At 32.4% G+C, this 19704-nt stretch overlaps 1 protein-coding gene across 1 annotated transcript in view; it reads right to left on the reverse strand.

Annotated features, from left to right (window-relative positions):
* Window positions 1-19704, reverse strand: part of LOC127285137 (division abnormally delayed protein) — a 68836-nt gene that overhangs the window by 29151 nt on the left and 19981 nt on the right. Inside the window, exons 3-4 of the mRNA XM_051310974.1 lie at window positions 10846-11410; window positions 10213-10414 (exon numbers count right to left, since the gene is read on the reverse strand). Coding sequence (XP_051166931.1) covers window positions 10213-10414; window positions 10846-11410 — 767 coding nt within the window. The remainder of the gene's footprint in view (window positions 1-10212; window positions 10415-10845; window positions 11411-19704) is intronic.

The raw sequence follows: 19704 nt of genomic DNA on the forward strand, positions 1-19704 counted from the left end.
GAGACTTTCCTTCGTTGCTTTTAAAAAATATGAAAAAGTTATCAAGATAGCTTGCCCGAAGCCCTTCAATTACACTAAATCATGAAAGCGTCAAGAATTTTGCTCAAGTTTACGTTCTATTGTCGATAAGGTAGGTAGAAGAAGACGAAGAAGAAAAAGTTATACAGCAAAAGAAAAAAAGAACCTAACCACTCAATATTATTTTTAAAAATGTGTTTTTTTTTGTAAAAGACTTTTACGTGTTTAATAAATTACAATTTTTTTCCCCATTTCTTCTTTTCATAAAGACAAATATCATATATTTAATTTAAATTTGAAAGCATATATTTATAAAATGCAAATATGATGCAATATAAAAAAATATGCGAGAAAAAAAAGTGACTTCAACTTTACAGAATTTTGAGGATTATCTCAGTAAATTTGTCACCGACTATTTTTACATAGCACTTTTTTTTATAAATTTTATATTATTGTTTTTTTTTTATTTTAATAGAAAAAAATACTACGACATTAATCTACCAGTAATAAGAATGAGTAATTTTAAAAACAAGTTTCTCTTTTTTATTTCTCTTTTTACCTATATATATATACGAAAGATTTATCAATTGTCTGTATAGATTAATAAATCCATTGGACACTTGATAAATTGAGAAATATCGAGAAAAAATATACGTATATGCATTTTGTTGATCGTCTAAGACGGAAATGAATTGATAGATGTTTTTATAGAAATACATATATGCTAATATAAAAAAATATAAAAAAGTTTCTCTTTTTTAAAAAAAAATTTTTTTTTTTTTTGCCTTGACAATATATAGATAAATTAATGGAAAAAACCTCCTCCCACCGCGAAAAGAAAAAAAGATAAAAAATAAAAACAAAGTAGAAATTAACGTTATAAAACTGTGCACGTAATTAAAGAGACTTTCCATTTAAATGGTATTTTTTGAAGTATATAATATGAGCGCGGTATTTGTATCAATGAAAAGAATTGGTTCAAGTTTTCAAAAGCATTCAAATTCAAATCAAGTCTTTTGAGATTTTTTGAGAAGCCTTGAACAAGGTCAGTGAGAGAAAAAAAAAAAAATTAAAAAACTTCTGTCCAAGAGGCAATTATTCTTCTCTTTTCAAATTGAAAAACGTGGGAATTTATTTTTACACGAATTCTTTTACGAGGCTTTTTAAATTCCATCATCGTGACTTGTGTATATATGTATGTTAAAAATCGAGTGTACACCTAAATTTTAAATAGAGCTCCAACTGGGACCTTACTATAGTTTTTCTAAATTCAAAAAAAAAATGTGTAAAATAAATTAACTAAAAAATTTCTTTTGTATTAAATAAAGTTGTTAACTAAGTAGAATTATTACTATTTTGCCTATCTTAAAATACCGACCTTAAAATAGGGCTCTAGTCAGGGCCAGTTTTCCTAGTTTGAGAAAAAAAAATTTAAATTAAGTTTTTATTATTTTTTAATTTATTGAAAAACTAAAAAGGTCCTTTCCAGTTTTTTTTTCTAAGTAAGGCAGAGGGCATCTTATTGGGCGCTGGTCAGTTTTTCCAACAAGGGCCACATCACATAATAGCGTAATTTATAGGAAAACTGATAAGGCTTAAACTAGTTTTTCCCTAAGTAGAGGGAATTAATTCAAAACAGTTAAATAAGTTGTCAGTTTTCCTGACTAGGGCGATACGGAAAACTGGAGAGTACCTCATTCCGTGTAGAAATTTTGAAAGGGCTCTGGCAGGGCTCACGTGGGGAAGCTTCAAATCCGCATGAAACAGGGAACCCGATTGGGACCACAGAAGAGCGCCCTACTTCAACCCGATTAAAATCGATTAAAACAGAAGCCCGATCAGGGCCTGGTTTGACCCCGGTCAGGTTCCCTGTTTTAGCCAGGTCAGGGCCAGGTTGGCGAATTTTTGCACAGGATATTTTAATTTCAACACGGGTACAAAAATTCTTTGTACTAGATTTTCAATACTTTTTTTTATGCCACATAATAGCATAATTTATAGGAAAACTATCAAGGCGCTATCGTGGCGCTGGATAGTTTCTCTATCAATAGGGAAAACTATCGAGAACCCTATATCAACTTTTCCACAAAAATTTGCTAAAAAAAAATTGTCAGATTCGCTAGAAATTCGTTACTTGGGGTATTTTAAAATCTATTTCAAATGAGATGATAGTATAACAATTGACGATAATTACAATTCTATAGTGAAAGTCCATATACGATCAAGGCGGTTGTTCGTGGATCTAGAATCAATGAATAATTGCATTTTGGAAATGTGGAATGAGCTCGAAGCAAAAGGTATGAATATATATATATATATATATAGTATCAGTATGAGGAAACCTCGATTCGCATCGTCGACTTTGCCACCCTCACCGGATACTTCTCGCGGTATATAAACCTCACGTGTTATGTGTGTGTTTAGCTCTCTCTTTCTCTCTCTGACTTTTCTGGCGGTGCTCCAGCCTCCTACGCGCGGTCGATATAATCATCGTCCAACATCGCCAACCGACTGCACCACGTTAGAGAGAGAGAGAGAGATAAATAGAGTGAGAGAGACTGTGGCAAACGCGAGGTGTGTTTGGACGATCTCAAAATCTCTCGACGTGAGCGAGAAACACCAGGAAAATAGAAAGAAAAAGAAAAACTGAGAGAGAGAGAGAGAGAGATTGGCACTGTGCCGTCTAGAATCAATGACCCGCGCCATTGGTATTTTGGTACTTAGAATCGCTGATGATATACCAAAAGCGCTTTACGTCGCATCCTCAGCATTCGCGCAATATTCAAAAAGCTGATGATGAGAATTACAGACGAAAAGGTGAAGAACACGCCTCTCAGTCTACCAGAATCGTCTCTCTAATTTTCTAATTTAAGACTCAAATTAGGCTAAATCATCGCCTAAGGCGCACGCTTCTTTCTTAGGCTCAATTTCGAGTAAGATAAATTTTTTTCAACCATTTTTTTTATTTGAAATTTAAATCAAATTTGTCATTTGTATACGAGAGAAAAAACAACAATTGAAACAAACTGACAACATAGATCTAATATACGAAATGGAATGGCATTGTCTATTTTGATTGTTACAGTGAAATTGTTCGCAAAATTTTAACTAGTCACAATGCGCCATATAAATCCGAGAAACGTATATATATGAAGAGAGAGAACACATTATTCGAGAATAATGACTTAACAGACCGAGTGTGCCGCCGACACGTGAGAAACTTGTTGCGAAATTCAATACTCAAACGCTTGATTCGATTTTTTTTTTTTTTTTTTGCATCTGATTCGCCGTCTGGAATTTTATATTCAAAGCGTCGCCACACAAGAAATCTGATAAAATTCTTCAAAGAAGATAATAATAATTAAATAAACTAAGATAAAGAGAAATATTAATTAATGTTAAATTTTATTTAAATCAATAATTTTAGAATGAAAAAAACATACATTTTTTTTTCTATCCTTAAAGTATAAAGCAATAAAACAAGCCTTTTTTTTTAAGGTGATAAATAAAATTGCGAATGAAAACGTTTAAAACTTTAAATGGAAGCTCAATACGAAAATGGAGAGCGCATCAAAAAAAGAAGAAAATACAATCAATTCAATAAAATAAAATTCAAGCAGTAAAATGTTTGATGGAAAACGTACAGTTAAAAAAAAATCTAAAAAAAATTTAATTTATTTAACTATTTTGCATAAAATATAAATCTTTTACATTATACGCAAATTCGATTGAATTCAAAAATTCTACAAAATATACGCGGCCTTCTTCATCCTTTCTTATAATACTTATTTTTATATTTTTTCCCTCATTTTTGATTCTCCTTCTTATTCTTCTACTCACGCGGTAGTCTACCTACTTCGGCGTCTATTCTTCTCTATATACTCTTTCTCTCTCTATATATATATCTCTCGTTGGCTTTTATGTAGCCCGTCTGGTCGTAATCTCTATATAGATCGACTGAATCTCTGTAAATTGGTTGTTCGGCATTTACCATTCTTAGAACGTTGCAGTTCGAGCGAGAAAAAAAATACACATTGTAAGAGACAACCCAAAAGAAAATTGTATTCTTATCAATTTTTCATATATATAATAATAGTTTTCAAACAAAATCGCAATTCAATTATTAATACACCAAGTTTGACCTATTTAACATAGGTATCTGTTCAGGGCCTCGTTAGTTTTCCTAGTTTGTAGAAAAAAAATGTAAATGAACGAGTCATATATTTGAAATATGAATTAATTCACAAAATAGGGTATTTTATAGGAATACTGACAAGGCTCTGGCTAGTTTTCCCTAAGTAGGGCATTGATTTGATTTTAGGGCACTAACAAGTTTTTCTGACTAGGTCCATACCAGAAACTGGACAACACTCTAGGGAACCCACATTTTAATATATAAAAACTGACTAGGCCTTGCATAGTTTTCCCTAAGTTTAGTAGGGCGCTACCTAGCTTTACTGACTAAAGATGGAGGAAAAAACAGCACCCCACAGGGCCTATATTTCAATTTCAAAACTAACTAGGCCCTGGACAGTTTTTCCTAAGTAGGACATTGATTTGATTTTAGAGCGCTAACTAGTTTTTCAGACTAGGGCCATACCAGAAACTGGACAACACTCTAGGGAACCCACATTTTAATATATAAAAACTGACTAGGCCTTGCATAGTTTTCCCTAAGTTTAGTAGAGCGCTACCTAGCTTTACTGACTAAAGATGGAGGAAAAAACAGCACCCCACAGGGCCTATATTTCAATTTCAAAACTAACTAGGCCTAGCCATTTTTTCCTAAGTAGGACATTGATTTGATTTTAGGGCGCTAACTAGTTTTTCAGACTAGGGCCATACCAGAAACTGGACAACACTCTAGGAAACCCACATTTTAATATATAAAAACTGACTAGGCCTTGCATAGTTTTCCCTAAGTTTAGTAGGGCGCTACCTAGCTTTACTGACTAAAGATGGAGGAAAAAACAGCACCCCACAGGGCCTATATTTCCATTTCAAAACTAACTCGGCCCTGGATAGTTTTTCCTAAGTAGGGCATTGATTGGAAATAGCATTACAGTTTTGTAGGGCGTTATCTAGTTTTTATATAGAAAAACTGACAAGGTTCCATAAAATATTTACAGGAAAATTCAATGTTTTTCTTCTATAATTGAATTTGAAATTTCTCTCTTTATATATTATTCTAAAAAGATAATGTGTTCATACGACTTTATATATTATTGTTGTTTTTCGAAAGAGAAAAAAAAGAGGACTGTTAAACGTTCTAACGAGAGTCAGAGTGTTATATATGAAAACTTTAACACAATCCCACGCGTTCGTTTTTACACAAAAAGTGAAGCGACAAAAGTTTGCCCAATGGGAAAACATGTACAGGCCCAAAGTGTAACTAGAGACATAAGTTTCACTTCCTGTATTCCCAGTTGTACTTCCGTGAGCCTCTGGAGGGTTCAACACACACACGCCAGTATAATTGTATATATAAAACGAACAAATATATAAGCCGTTATCTCGTGTTCTTTCACCGTACGCGAAAATTACTATCTCTCTTCTTCTCTTTCTCACTTTTATTATCACTCTCATCCATCTATTCTTATAGGTGCTTCTATATCTTCTATTTTTTTCTCTCCCATCCGCGTGAGAATTATAATAATGTCTTATTATTATTCTCGAGCCTCCTTGCATTTCTCTCTTTATATTGCATTCATCGCCATACATACAAAGACTTCTACTCTCTTTTTCTCTATATCTATATATTTATCCTTATTCAAACGGAAGTGAAGGAGCCTCTTAATCTACGGATTTGCGTCAATGAGTTTTCGTCTTAGCTTTTTTATTGTATATTTACATTGTAAATACTGTTTTAAAATAAAAATTCTTTATAAAATACGAATGCAATTAAAAAATTTGGATTTAACTGACAGTTTATAATAAACCCACAAAGTTCTCTTTATATTAGAAAAATACCTTTGCAAAGTAAATTCCAGGGAACAATCAAGACATATAATATATCGAGTATCAGATTTAAAGGCACACCGCTAGATCGATCTTTTCATCTATAGAAGACTATATAATATATGTAACCAGAGATTGGCTCTATAACGAATTGAATATGTCAGCTTTACAAAGTCTAATCCGCAAAAATGTTATATGCTTTAAAGTATTCCGCACTTGTCTGTCTTGTGGTGTTTAGAGATGTGTCTTATGGAAAATAAACGAGGCGCCGCTTCTCACTGATGTTCAACAATTTTTTAAGGTGAAAAAGAAACCACAATTCTTTATATATATATGAGGCAACACAGGTGCGCGGGTGTCTACTCTCGAAACTTTCAAAGGTATACACACATACAGACACAAACTAAGTGAGAGCTGTGTATCAATGGAGAGCAAGCGCCCATTGACATTTCTTCAGAGGAGAATTTCACGGTATGTATACGACCCCACATTTGCGGCGCCTGGGATCCCCCGTTATACACTCCACAGGTAGAGTATAGATATATATATTGAGAGACCCACAGGTATTGTCCTGGACCACACACCATTCAAAAAGAATAAAAAGAAACCAATTATATTATACATATACAGACAACCATATGTCGAGTGCAAACCAAAGTGTTTTCCTGATTCAGAATTTTCTTGAAAAATTTAGTTTCAATTCATTGGATAGAATTTTCAGAAGTGACAAATCCTGGCAGAATTTTCATTCAACAGAATATGAGCAATTCAAACAGAATGACAGAATTTGTCGCAAGTACTTTATAATTTTAAGAATATGGTTCTGTACAATCAACGTTCTGCCGTACTAATATTTTACCTATATATATTGAAAATTCTATCAAAATTTCTGTTGCAGATTTCTGTTATACACTGAAAAAAAAATTCTGGTTAGGCTATATTTAACATTACTTTCTAGTTATGTTAACCAGAATTCTAGTTGAATTAACTAGAATTCTCGTTAAAATAACCAGAATTCTGGTTAACCTAACCAGAATCAAAATGTTAAATATACCCTAACCAGAATTCTGGTTATTCTAACTAGAATTTTTTTTCAGTGTAGATGAAAATTTTGTTTAATCGAAGTTTTGTCCAGCGAAAAGTTTGGTACTTTCACCAAATTCTGTTCTCATATATTCTATTGAATGAAAAATTCTGCCAGGTAAGATTTGACACTTCTGAAAATTCTATCCAAAGAAAAATCCAGATCTGTCGGACGGAAATTTAGTACTCATAGAAATTAATATCTTCTGTTTTACTGTGTATATGATTTGTCATTATCATGAATCCTCAATAAGAGAATTCTGATCTATCGAAGCATTAAATAAATAGAATTCTAATTCTACGATTCGCTGAAATCCTAAAAAAAAAATAGAATTCTGAATCGAGAGAATCCTCAACATAGAGGAATAGGGAGCTTATATATATATATATATATATATATATATATATATATATATATATATATATATATATATATATATATATATATGAGAGCTACCTTAACGTCGTTAACGATCTACCTCAATCGTTGTTGCGTCCAAAGGAGCAAAGGCCAAGAGGAATGCAGACACGTAATGCACGCAGAATGTTGTCCGACCGCGAGAGGAATTATTAGAGGAATTGTGGGTCCCGAGAGACCCCCTGGCGGGCCCACCATCAATGCTCTCGCAGGTTCCGACAGGTCCAACCAGGTCCTAACAGGTAAGAAATTAAGTACCAAAAGAAGATCGAAATAGAAAAAAAAAATAAAGAGATGCCTGCCAAAAAACTAGCTTCAAAGTTTTCTCTGAACTTTCCGAAATTGTCTCTCCACCTCCCCCCCCTCCATTTTTTATGTCTTCGATTTCAAAATTTATAGTATTCTCTTCATCGGAAATACAAAATGTTTCCTTCCTAGTTGCCTCTCTGTCTCTTTCATTATTTTTTTTATCATATAGGAGATTAGAACAGAAATTTAAATCTTAAAACTGCAATAACTGTCTCTCAGACCGGATTATTTTTCCCTAGTTTTCTCATCTGCATATACAATTTCACACAAATGTTTGAAATACCGAAAACGTAGCTCTCTCTCTCTCTCTCTAACAACACCTAATTAGTCTCATTTTGTCACTTTCGAACAACAGAAGCCATTTGCTTCAAGTTTACAACTTTGAACGTTATCTCTAACAATAAGTCTAGATTATAATCTCTCTGTCTGTTACATTTAGAATATGTCTCAGAAGATGTTTCAAATCCTCAAAGATAAGGATTTGAGAAACAGTCAATGGAAATTTAATTAATTCATGTTGGAAAAATTAAAGAAATAGACTTGAAGTCTATGCCCTCACTGTCTGACTATTAATAACTTTACCTACTAAGATCACAGAAAATTAAAAGGCCTTAAAATAAGCTGCAACGCTTATTATTTTAATCCAATTTTGCTTATTTTAATAACAAAATGGATTAAAATAAGTAAAATTGGATTAAAATAATAAGCGTTGCAGCTTATTTTAATGCCTTTTAATTTTCTGTGGTGGCATTAGTTACTGTGGCATTAGTTACTGTGGCATTAGTTACTGCGGCATTAGTTACTGCGGCATTAGTTACTGTGGCATTAGTTACTGTGGCATTAGTTACTGTGGCATTAGTTACTGTGGCATTAGTTACTGTGGCATTAGTTACTGTGGCATTAGTTGCTGTGGCATTAGTTGCTGTGGCATTAATTGCTGTGGCATTAATTGCTGTGGCATTAGTTACTGTGGCATTAGTTCTTGTGGCATTAGTTACTGTGGCATTAGTTACTGTGGCATTAGTTACTGTGGCATTAGTTACTGTGGCATTAGTTACTGTGGCATTAGTTACTGTGGCATTAGTTACTGTGGCATTAGTTACTGTGGCATTAGTTACTGTGGCATTAGTTACTGTGGCATTAGTTACTGTGGAATTAGTTACTGTGGCAACAGTTACTATGGTAACAGTTAGTTACTATGGCATTAGTTATTATAGGAAAAAAGTCATTTTCTCTACTTTATTTGGAAACTGCTAACAGAAATCATTGTCCATTTAATATAAATTCCTTTTTTTTTGATAAAACAAAAATTGAGACATTCATAGTAAAAAAACATTTTTAGAAAATAAAATATTCGCCAAGTGAGAGGAGAATAAATTTTTTAATGTAAAATTTAAATAGCCGTGTATATAATGAGATCCAACGTCAAAATCATATGGTATGACAGTTTTATACCGACATATATCGTTTTGAGAGGTGGTAGGTACAAGAGGTGGATGCGAAAGGATTAAGTGGAAGTCTTTTACCTCCTCGCCCACAACGTTTTTCGCTGCGTCACTCAATATTGGCATTCCAACATTGAAGAGTATATATATACGTGCAGTAAATATATATATACAGGGTAATCATTAAGTTCCGCACTAGTAAAAAAAATTTTTATAGAAAAATCTAGAACTTAATTATTACCCTGTATAATAAATAATAATAATAATAATAATAATAATAAATATAATTGATACATCTATTTTATCAGCAATAAATTAATTTTGATATCGAAAAAGAATTCCACGATTTTTATGGTCGGATTACGGGGGTAACTTTTAATAACTAAAAATAACGAATGGAAAATACGCTCGTTTTCAAACTTCCGGTCCAATAATCCGACGTCACTTTGGTATACGAATCAATTTACGATAATAATCATTCTGAGAAAATTATTCATTATCACTCTCTCTCTCTGTCTCTTCTTCCAAAAGCTCATTTTCCTCTTCAATTATTAATTTCATCCGAAATATTGAACTTTTCTTTTCTATGATCAATTTCAATTTTCAAGCAAGAATCGTTTAAAAAAAAATAATTAATTTTGCAAAAAAAGAAATATTTTTTCCTTCTGAATGAATAAAATTATCACTAGTGCGCCAGTCTACGAAATATTTACTACTTTTCAAAGCACCCTCACCGCGATTTGATTTGGCAATATTTTTGTTAGTCTAAAGTTTCAGATAATCAACTTTTTTTGAAGTAAAACAATTATTTATATAAAATAAATTTTTGAAACGTATATTTGTTTATATAGACGAAAATATAAATAGATGATCGTTTGGTATATAGACACAATGTAATTTAGGCTTGGCAATTTTTAGCTGATTCAGAGAGAGAGAGAGAGAGAGAAAGAGAGTTGTTTTTTTGTTTGTTTTTCGACTGACCTTTTCCTCGAGTGCGGGCCCATTCTCCATTGCGTGCATAATGGCATCCGAAATGCGGGTGTCCAGCTGTCTGACCGCCTTTTCGGCGTTCAAGCCGAGAGGATCGCTAACACCGTCGACAGCAATAACCAGTCTTTCAACCGTTTCCACGTAACCGGACCACGCTAAATCGAGCTCCGATGCTGGTTCCGTCAGACAACCCCTGTCAAAGAATAATGTTCTTCAATTATATTCACAATTCTATACAAAAATATTCCATTTCAAAATCAAATTTCAGGGCAAAATTTCGTTTAAATCAAATGAAAATTCAAACAATTAGAATTAATAATCAAATGGAATTTCGGATAAATAATTCGACTAAATTTTAATTTTGTTAAATAAAACATTAATAGGAAATAAACACATTTCCACACTGAGAAAAATATGCTATTGAATCAACAGCATTTTTGCTAAAGGCATAAAAATCATTCTAAAGTATATGCTATAGAATTTGTAAAATATTATATAGATTTTATAGCATATGATTTTGAATCAATAATTTTTATGCCTTTGGTAGAAATGCTGTTGATTCAATAGCATATATTTTTCTCAGTGCATATATAAAAATAATATGCAGAAAAAATATGTACTCACCTAACAACATTTGTACAAAATCCTTTACACGGTCTAACAGACGATGAAATCCCTTTACACTTTGGACAATGTGTCATTCTTAATAATGCTCTATAGCAATTCGATTGATGATGACTAGTTCCTGAAAATAGTACACTATCGGTTTTATCCAATACTGTTTTACCAAGTGTCAATGCCTGTACAAGAACACGAGTTGCTTCTAAACTTTTTGCAACTGAACGTGAAATTTGCTTTGGTATATCGCCAAATGGTTGTATTTCATCCATTGTTTTATAAAGGCAATCCTTAAATTTTGATGTAAAATCCTGTTGACTTGGATTTACTGTACGATGATAGGCAATTGGAAAGAGTTGCATAAAAAATTCAGTAAAACGTTCTTGAAGCATATCACGTGACAATGGTTGTTGCAATGTATCAGGTGTATTTTTTGGCGAGACATAATCAACCATTGCTTGATAGAGTCCTATTATCGATGGTCTACTCAATACAGCTATTGATCGATAAACCTGATCAAAGAGAATCAATGTTTTATTCTCTGATTGACGAGCCAGCGCCATTACTGTTTCTGAAACAATACAAACATTTTATTCAGTTAAATAAATGTATTTATCATTTTTTTATTTCTTATATTTAATACAGAAAACAAGAAATATTAAATTTATTTATCCGGTTTAGTATTAAAAGAGTCTAAGAAAAACAATTTTGTATAATTCGTAAACTAAAGAATCATTAAAATCAAGTAGTATCATTAAAAATAGTTAGAGCATTAAAAAATATATCTGAAAATGGTAGGAAACATTTCAAGATGTTTGAATGGTGGCATTAAATGATTTTACAGCACTAATGATAGGCTTCAAAGATTGCAGCATGAGATGATATTAACGGATGATAAAATCATTATCAAATGGTACGTAGCAAAAGATGCAGAATATCTAAAAAAGAAATACTAAATTAATTTGGTATCACTAAATGATTCTATTATTGAAAAATGATAGCATATTAAAAGATGATAGTATTAAAGGATGGTGTAATTAGATGATAGGATTAGAAGACGCGGCATTATTAGAAAATACTATCATCAAAAGCAATAGTGAATCATTAAGTACTACTTTAGTACTATCAGAAGCTACTAATCAATTTGATTAGTAGTATTATGGTATACTATTAAAACCTGATGATATTAAATTTAACAACACTAAATGATAGTAGCATATTAAAAATAGTAGCATTAAAAGATGTTCATACTAAATGATTTTAAAATTATTAAACCCACATTAAATGGTAGAACCGTATTAAAAATTAATGTTCCTAATCTTTTTGAAATTAACGAATATCAACAAAAGATTCAAACATTAATTTGATTTTTAAACTTTGGAGATTTAATTATTTTTCAGAATGAATTTTGTTTTGCCTCTCACGGAGGCAGTGATTCGCCTTTTCGAGTTGTGCACTCGGGCAGATTATCGACATAACCACCCACTCGAGTGAGAGAGTTGCTCGAAAATACAATAAAGGAGGAAAGTCAACCGCATTCTTGAGTCTGCGATTCTGAATAGGCCATTGTCAAACGGGGGGGGAGCATTTCGTACTGCTGGTTTGGCGCATAATATAAAATAAGCACACGCACGTTGTTCATGTGCTTCAATCTTAAGATTCTGAGATCGCGATTCCTCTCTCTCTCTCTCTCTTTCTTTTAGAGACCCTTATATACTTCTGGAGCCTCTTCCATGATCTTGAATCTTGCTGTGTGGACAAGTCCGAGTTTCGAGTGCGAGAAAGAGAACTGACTTCCACCAAATGTGGGGGGGAAAGTGGACAAGAAAAAGAAAGGTCGAGAGCAAGATTCTTACGTGGGATTTTTATTGCTTCATTTGTCGCTACCTATCACATAAAACTAAACCAGAAGATTACACTTGTGTGTGCAGGGAAGATCCCGCATTCCTTTTTGGCTTCAACTTCTTAAAAATCCTTCAAGGACCATCAGATTTCTCTCCCAATAAAATTTCAACTCGATTTTTATATTTTAAATCCATTTGTTGGACAATCATAAATATTTTTGGTACAAATATTTTGAAATTAATATTTTTGATCGCATTAGTGATTGTTTAAAAGCGTCATAACCAAAGAACGCGAAAACCTGCGGCATCAGCTTCTCTGTTGCGGTCCCTGCGTCTCAGCGTGGTACAGTTCCCACGTACCTTTTACACCCCCCTTTTGGCCCTGTTTGACCAACACCAAACTAGAATTGGTATACATATACATATATATATATATAAAGAGAGACGGATTCACGAATGTGCAGCAGCATCTCTCTTTCTTTATCGCTCGTGCGATTCTCTCCCACACACGGTGGCGCTAAAATAAAATGACCAACGTGGAATGCCGAAGCTCCATGGCCCCGCCTGCTTGGGCTATGAAAGAAGAAGAACAAGAAGAAGATGGGTCCAACAAGAGAGCGAGAAAAAGAGAAAGGGAACCCGACGAGGACAACCTGTGAAAGAATACCGACACGATGAGAGAGAATAAGGAGAGATACACAGAATATAAAAGGGGGCGAGAAACGATGCTGTAACCAGAGAAAGAGATTGGTATTTGGCCTTAAGAGAAATAAGGGACTAGGGGCTAATTAAAAGGAACCTCTCTCTCACTCTCCAGATCCAAAAAATTTATTTTGCTTCACATTTTCATTATTTGAAAATCATTTATTTACCGAAAAATTTGCTTTTTGGAACAATATGGATTTTTTTAGTAATAAAATTTTCATCATAGAGAAAGAGAGAGGCAATAAAAAAAAAAACGATAAGATAGAAATCAAAGTATAAAGTGGCAAAAAGAGATAAATTTTAAGGCGGTCGAATCGATCGCGAAAGGCATAATTCTTCTCTCTGCTGCGCTCATTCTCTATTTTTCATTCTCTTCCCTTCTCTTTGATTCTTTCACACTTGGTTATTCTCTGGCTTCGATACGCTATAGCAACACCTTCTCTTCTCGATAACGAGTCTCGGTTTTTAGGGACCTCTTTAAAGGCCCCGCGGGAAATGTGTGCAGATAACATCGCACAGCGAGAGATCATCTTGTATGTGTATATATATATATATATATATATGCAGGCGAAATTGGAAAAACGTGGGAATATATATATAAATGACCAACAAAAATTTTGAACGCATGCGAGAAAAGGATGAATGGACCGTCGGACTGCTATTTAATTGGCCATGAATAATTGCGCCACTCTCTCGTTTCGTTCCAATTCGATTCATTTTATTAACAATATACCTTTTCATGATGTGAAACATCAACTTGAATATTATAAAATTCCCAATAAATATGATACTATTGTGTCAAACAATTCAATCAGAATAAAAAAAAAAAATTAATTTTACTAATGGAATACATTACAATTTTATTATATTTTTAAAAAATAATATGCTATTATTTTTAATGATATAGCATTAGGAAAGGTATAATGAAATTAGCACTAAAAAAGATGGAATTCAAAAATAAAAAGATGGTAGTATCATTAAAAGATAGTATTAAGAATAATATAACAGTAAAATGACAACAGAATTAAAGTGTCCTCTACTATTATAAAAGATTTTCATATACGTATAATTATCAAAGTCTAAAAGTCTTTACTATAATTTTCAAAGTTAAATGTGTCTCAGCGGCATATTAAAAATGTCCTGGAATCCTACCAAATCTCCTACAAAGTCTCATTTACCACAATTCTCCCGAGCTAACGCAAAAGCTCTTGAAATCTTTAATACTCCCTGCTTTAAACCATAAATCTCCTTAAATCACAGTTCCATTAACTTCTATTATTTCTGTCCTGTTTTAAGATTCTACATTTTCTCCATTCTTTATTTGATAGAACATAATTTTCAATCAGAATTGAAACTCTGCGGAGAAAGTCTGGAAATCAATTTTATACTATATAGTATATATGTATCAATTTTGATTCTTGTTCGCGAGTTACAAGTGGTTGGCAGAAAGCATTGCTTACATCCAATCAACGATAAGATACCAACTGGCGAAATTGCAGCTTCCCTTCGAAACTATACTATTAGTCTCAAGTACTTTTTGTGTGAGTGGCACTTGAATTAAAAAAAAAAAAAAAAAAAAAAAAATGAAAGTCACTCAAGATAAGATATAGAGATATATTACGTGTGTGACAAAGATGGAATAACTTGAGACCGAATCAACTTTGACGAAAGGTATATAATGATGAAATCAAAATTACGAAATTGAATAATACGAATTGAAACAACTATATTGGTATAATAATAAAAAAAAATTTAAATAAGGAATTTTTTTAAACGACATGTCCTCTTAATTAGCCTTTCGATTATAGGACTCGTGTTAAGACCAATAAAGCAAGAAGTTAATCCCAAGAAGGGAAAGCTTACTCGTGAGAAATATTCAAGTATATAATGTAATATGTATTTTATATATATATATATGTATACACATGCTGGCTGCGTGCGAAAATTATGGCTTCCGATCCTGAATCGCTTGTCGCGAGGGTTTCGCGTGGGATTAAGAGATTCCCGACTATCGTCGGAAGGTGACATGAACCAACTGTACAAGAATATGCTTTAAAGAATATTTCACTCAAGAATGATACTCTTTTTTTTTATATTAAAATACTTACAAAATTCTCACTAAAGTTTCTGTTATATATTTTTTTTTAATTACAAAAAAAGTTTCTGAGATTAAATACTAGAGATCGAGAGAAATATTAAAAAAAAAAAAAACAAGAAGCAAAATTTTTATTCAAAAAGAAACTCTTGGCAAGCATTGTACTGTTTTCTTTGATATAAACCATATCCCGAGGACTTTGCTTATACCACATTCTTTGGAAATCTGAACATTTCTCAAGTTTTGAAGATCAGAAGTTGCTTTCAAAGTTTTTTGAAGTAAAATTTAGAGCACATGTGCTAAATTATGCACTACAGTTTCTAATAAAATTCCTAAAGTGTTAAAACTATAGCAAAAGTAGAAAGAGAAGTAAAAGCAGAAGTAAAAACAGAAGAAAAAGCAGAAGTTAAAACAAAAGTAAAAGCAGAATCAGAAGTAGTAGGAAAATTAGAAAAAAAGAATCAGAAATAGTAGCAGAAGGAGAATCGGAAGGATTAGTAAAATTAGGAGGAGGAGGGACAGAAGTAACAGCAAAAACAAAAGGAGAAGTAGAAAAAATAGCAGCAGATAGAGAAGTAGAAACGGAAGTTAAAGCATAAGCAGCAACATAAGAAAAAGAAGAAACAAAATTAAAAGCATCAGAAGCAGTAGTAAAAGAAGAATGAAAAGCAGGAGGATTAGAAGCATTAGTAAAATTAAGAGGAACAGAATTAACAGCAGAAATAGAAGAATATTAAAATAGAAGCATAATTAAAAGCAGAAGACTCAAAATAAAAAGCAACAGCAGAAAACAGAAGCTGAAGTACCAATTTCTTTTTTTCCAGAACTAATATAGTACTTTCCATAAAAACCCACTATTAAAATGAGTCACCGCATGTCTCGCGCGTATTATATTATACCTTTTATTGATTCAGAAATGATGGCATGAAATTAAAATCATATTCAGAAAAGCATGACTCACGCATTGCGTTTCAAAAAAAAAAAATTGAAAGAAGAAAAAAAATAAAATTGTAGAAGATATGAAGAAGCCTCTCATTTACTTTATAGCTTTTTTTTGCTAATGATTCTCCACCCCAAGCGCTATATACACTGGAATCGACCGACCGTAACTTGCCATACACTCTTCGTAATTGTCTTGCATTCGAACCTAAAGAGCTATCTTCTCAAGTTAAGCGCGAAGGATAATCGATAAAACGAGCTCCACAAGCATATTCCATATAACGATATCCATACAGCCCGCGTATGAGAGAGAGAGAGAGAGGAAGTTAGAGAGTTCAAGTCAGAGTTATGCTCAGCTTATTGGCCCAACTTTAGAGTCGAGAGAGAGAGAGAGAGAGAGAGAAAATACATATAGATATTTCCTAGCCTAAAGCCGATTTGGAGTTCACTTGTTGAATTTTATTTCATCTCGATATAATTTTCACTCTGTCAAGGGTATTTACAACAATGTATTAGAGGGGGCGTGGAAAGGAAATGTCTCCTGGGGGATCAGGAAACAATTTCTCATAATATATTCTCTAAATTTGAATCAGCGATAAGTATACCACTGGTACCAATCAGCGGATATACGCTGAAAAATCAGTGAAATTCCACTAATTCATCAGTGCATATAAGCTGATTAGAATCAGTGGTATATACTTATAGCTGAGAATTAGCAAGATTCCGCTGATTCAAATTTAGAGAGTATCTTCTACGATTGGAATAAATTTGAATAGGCAGAAAAATTATCAATCATCAAAACCTTTTTGACAATACGAACTGTTTTTATCTGAGTCTAATTAAGAGGTTTATTCATTCTTTTTCTGATTTTTATCCTCACGTGTGTCTACATTAATGCCGTCATCTGGGGAAATGACGTACACGAGCCTAGAGGACCAATTGGATGCTGTTGTTGCACGTGTCGTTACCGAGGCAACCTGCTGGCTATGTGGGCGCACTTGTTCATACACGGAGGGTCTATTTTTGAAGTATTGCGGAAAATGTACTTCCTCTTTGCTTTCTTTCAATATTATTTTGACAAATATGTCAGATAATAGAAAATAAAAAATTCCACCGATTTTTTCTTCTCCAAAATAGCAATTATTGTATTCACAAATATAAATTGTTATTAAAGAGTAGAATTGTTAAATGAGGAACATGATTGGAAGAATTGGAATAAAATAACAGATAAAGAGAGAGAGAGAGATGACATTATGGACGTGAAACAGTTATTTTAATGGTCCATTCGACGTCCTGAATAGAATTTCTGGTCAACGAAATCACACGTAGACTTGTGTGCGGTTAGAAATGATCGACACTATAAATCCCCTTTGGGGTCGAAATTGTCACCACGTGACTATTATTTCTCAATCGTCTTACGAAACGTTTCTATTTCACATAAATCACACGAAATTCTTTTAAGTACAAAAAATTCAATGGAAAAATTTTAAATAAAATTATTAGTTATATATTATGTATCAAACATTTTTTGCTACAAGTTTTTTTAAAATAATTATTATTATAATATGCAAATATTATAACATCGAAAAGCTTTATAATAGCAGTGAGTAATAAACGGCGTTAATTTAACACTTAAAACTATGAGATAATACTTTGTAAGGAGACAAACTAATAAGAATATGTTATATGAACATGTGTATATGGCAACCAGCAGCACGCGAGATGAATGTGGGGCATTCGTTGATCCCCGAGAGTAGGAAACAAGCTATCTGTTAAATCGATTTCGCTTAATTACTCAGCTCTTTCTCTCGTGTCTTAATTTGACATAATAAATTTAAACGACTGATTAAAATCAACGACACCTGACATCTAATTTCAAATAACATAATTATTTTTACTACTAAAATATTAAATTACATCAATATAAATAATTCAAAATTATTTCTAATATAGAACTTTTTTATAAATATTTATATTTTAATAAATTAAAGTGTCATAATCAAGACCTTTGAATTGTCGATATGATTGAAAAATGTGACAAGATTGATAATAAACGCGAATGGAAATATGTGTTTATGTCATTGATGATTGAAGAAACAAATTCGTTTTATTTTCAATGTGACACAAACGGTTGCAGCTGTTGAATGGTCGTTTCTTTTGACTTATATATATGATATGGACTTTACCAACAATTGACTAATAATTGATGGTGTCATTGTTAGAAATTCGAGGCAGGATATTGTCAATGCAAATTAATAAAAGCCTATATACTTGATATTTCTTTTTTTTAATATTATTTTGATCCTCTCTGCATTTGATGACCTTAGATTGACCCAATTTCGCAAAAATATTATTTTACGCTAACATATAATAAAAAAAAAAAAACTGTGTTGCATTGAAGTCATTGATTTTTTTCTCCTATTCAAAAGAACTTTTTTAAAACTCGTCTAGACTAAAATGCAATTTTGCTCTGTCATTTATACCATCGACCTACTTTTATATTTATATCGAAAATAATAATTATGATATTGAATTTCAAATTTAAATGAATTTTAATCGAGTTCTTAAATTAGGATTGTTATTTGGAATTGAAAATTTCGACGATATATTTCTAATAATTTCTAATGTATACCTAAACTATGACGACTGTTTAGAACGATCGGTTAATTTAATAGTCAAAGTTGATAAATTCATTGGGAATAGATAACGATAAAATCTTAGGAAATCAAGTTTAATGGTTTTGGGTTTGCTAGAGATATATATATATATATATAACAACTTGAAACTCTTCCCGGGGGTGGTTTCGCGATATTCCAGTCAGGCAAACGCTCTTAACTGCCCCTAACCCTTCTTCGGTTACAACCCTGATTAGCACGAATCGATGTTAACTTTACCAATACAAAAGCTGTAGAGAGGGCAATTGGTTAAGTTTCTCCGCAGAGTATCCAAAACATAATCCATGTCATCGACAGTTTGTGAATTCCAAAATGCAAAGGATAAATAGGAACTATATATAAGCATTGTGAAAAAAATAAGCAAAAGTAGAAGCAGTAAAAATAGCACAATTAAAAGAAGCAGAAGTAGCAGCAGCAATAGAAATTGAAGAAGTTGCAGTAAAAGTATTAAAAGAAACAGAAGCGAAAACAAAAGTAGAAGCATTAGAAGTAGTAGCAAAATTAAGAATAGCAGAAGAAGAAGAAGCAGTTGTAAAAGTATTAGAAGAAGAAATATAAGTATCAGCAGAAACAAAAATAGAAGTATAGAAATAAAAGTCGAAGTAGC

The sequence above is a fragment of the Leptopilina boulardi genome, unplaced genomic scaffold (genome assembly GCF_019393585.1).
Source record: "Leptopilina boulardi isolate dan_hultmark-lab unplaced genomic scaffold, ZJU_Lbou_2.1 LbouV2_330, whole genome shotgun sequence".
NCBI classification, from domain to species: Eukaryota; Metazoa; Arthropoda; class Insecta; order Hymenoptera; family Figitidae; genus Leptopilina; species Leptopilina boulardi.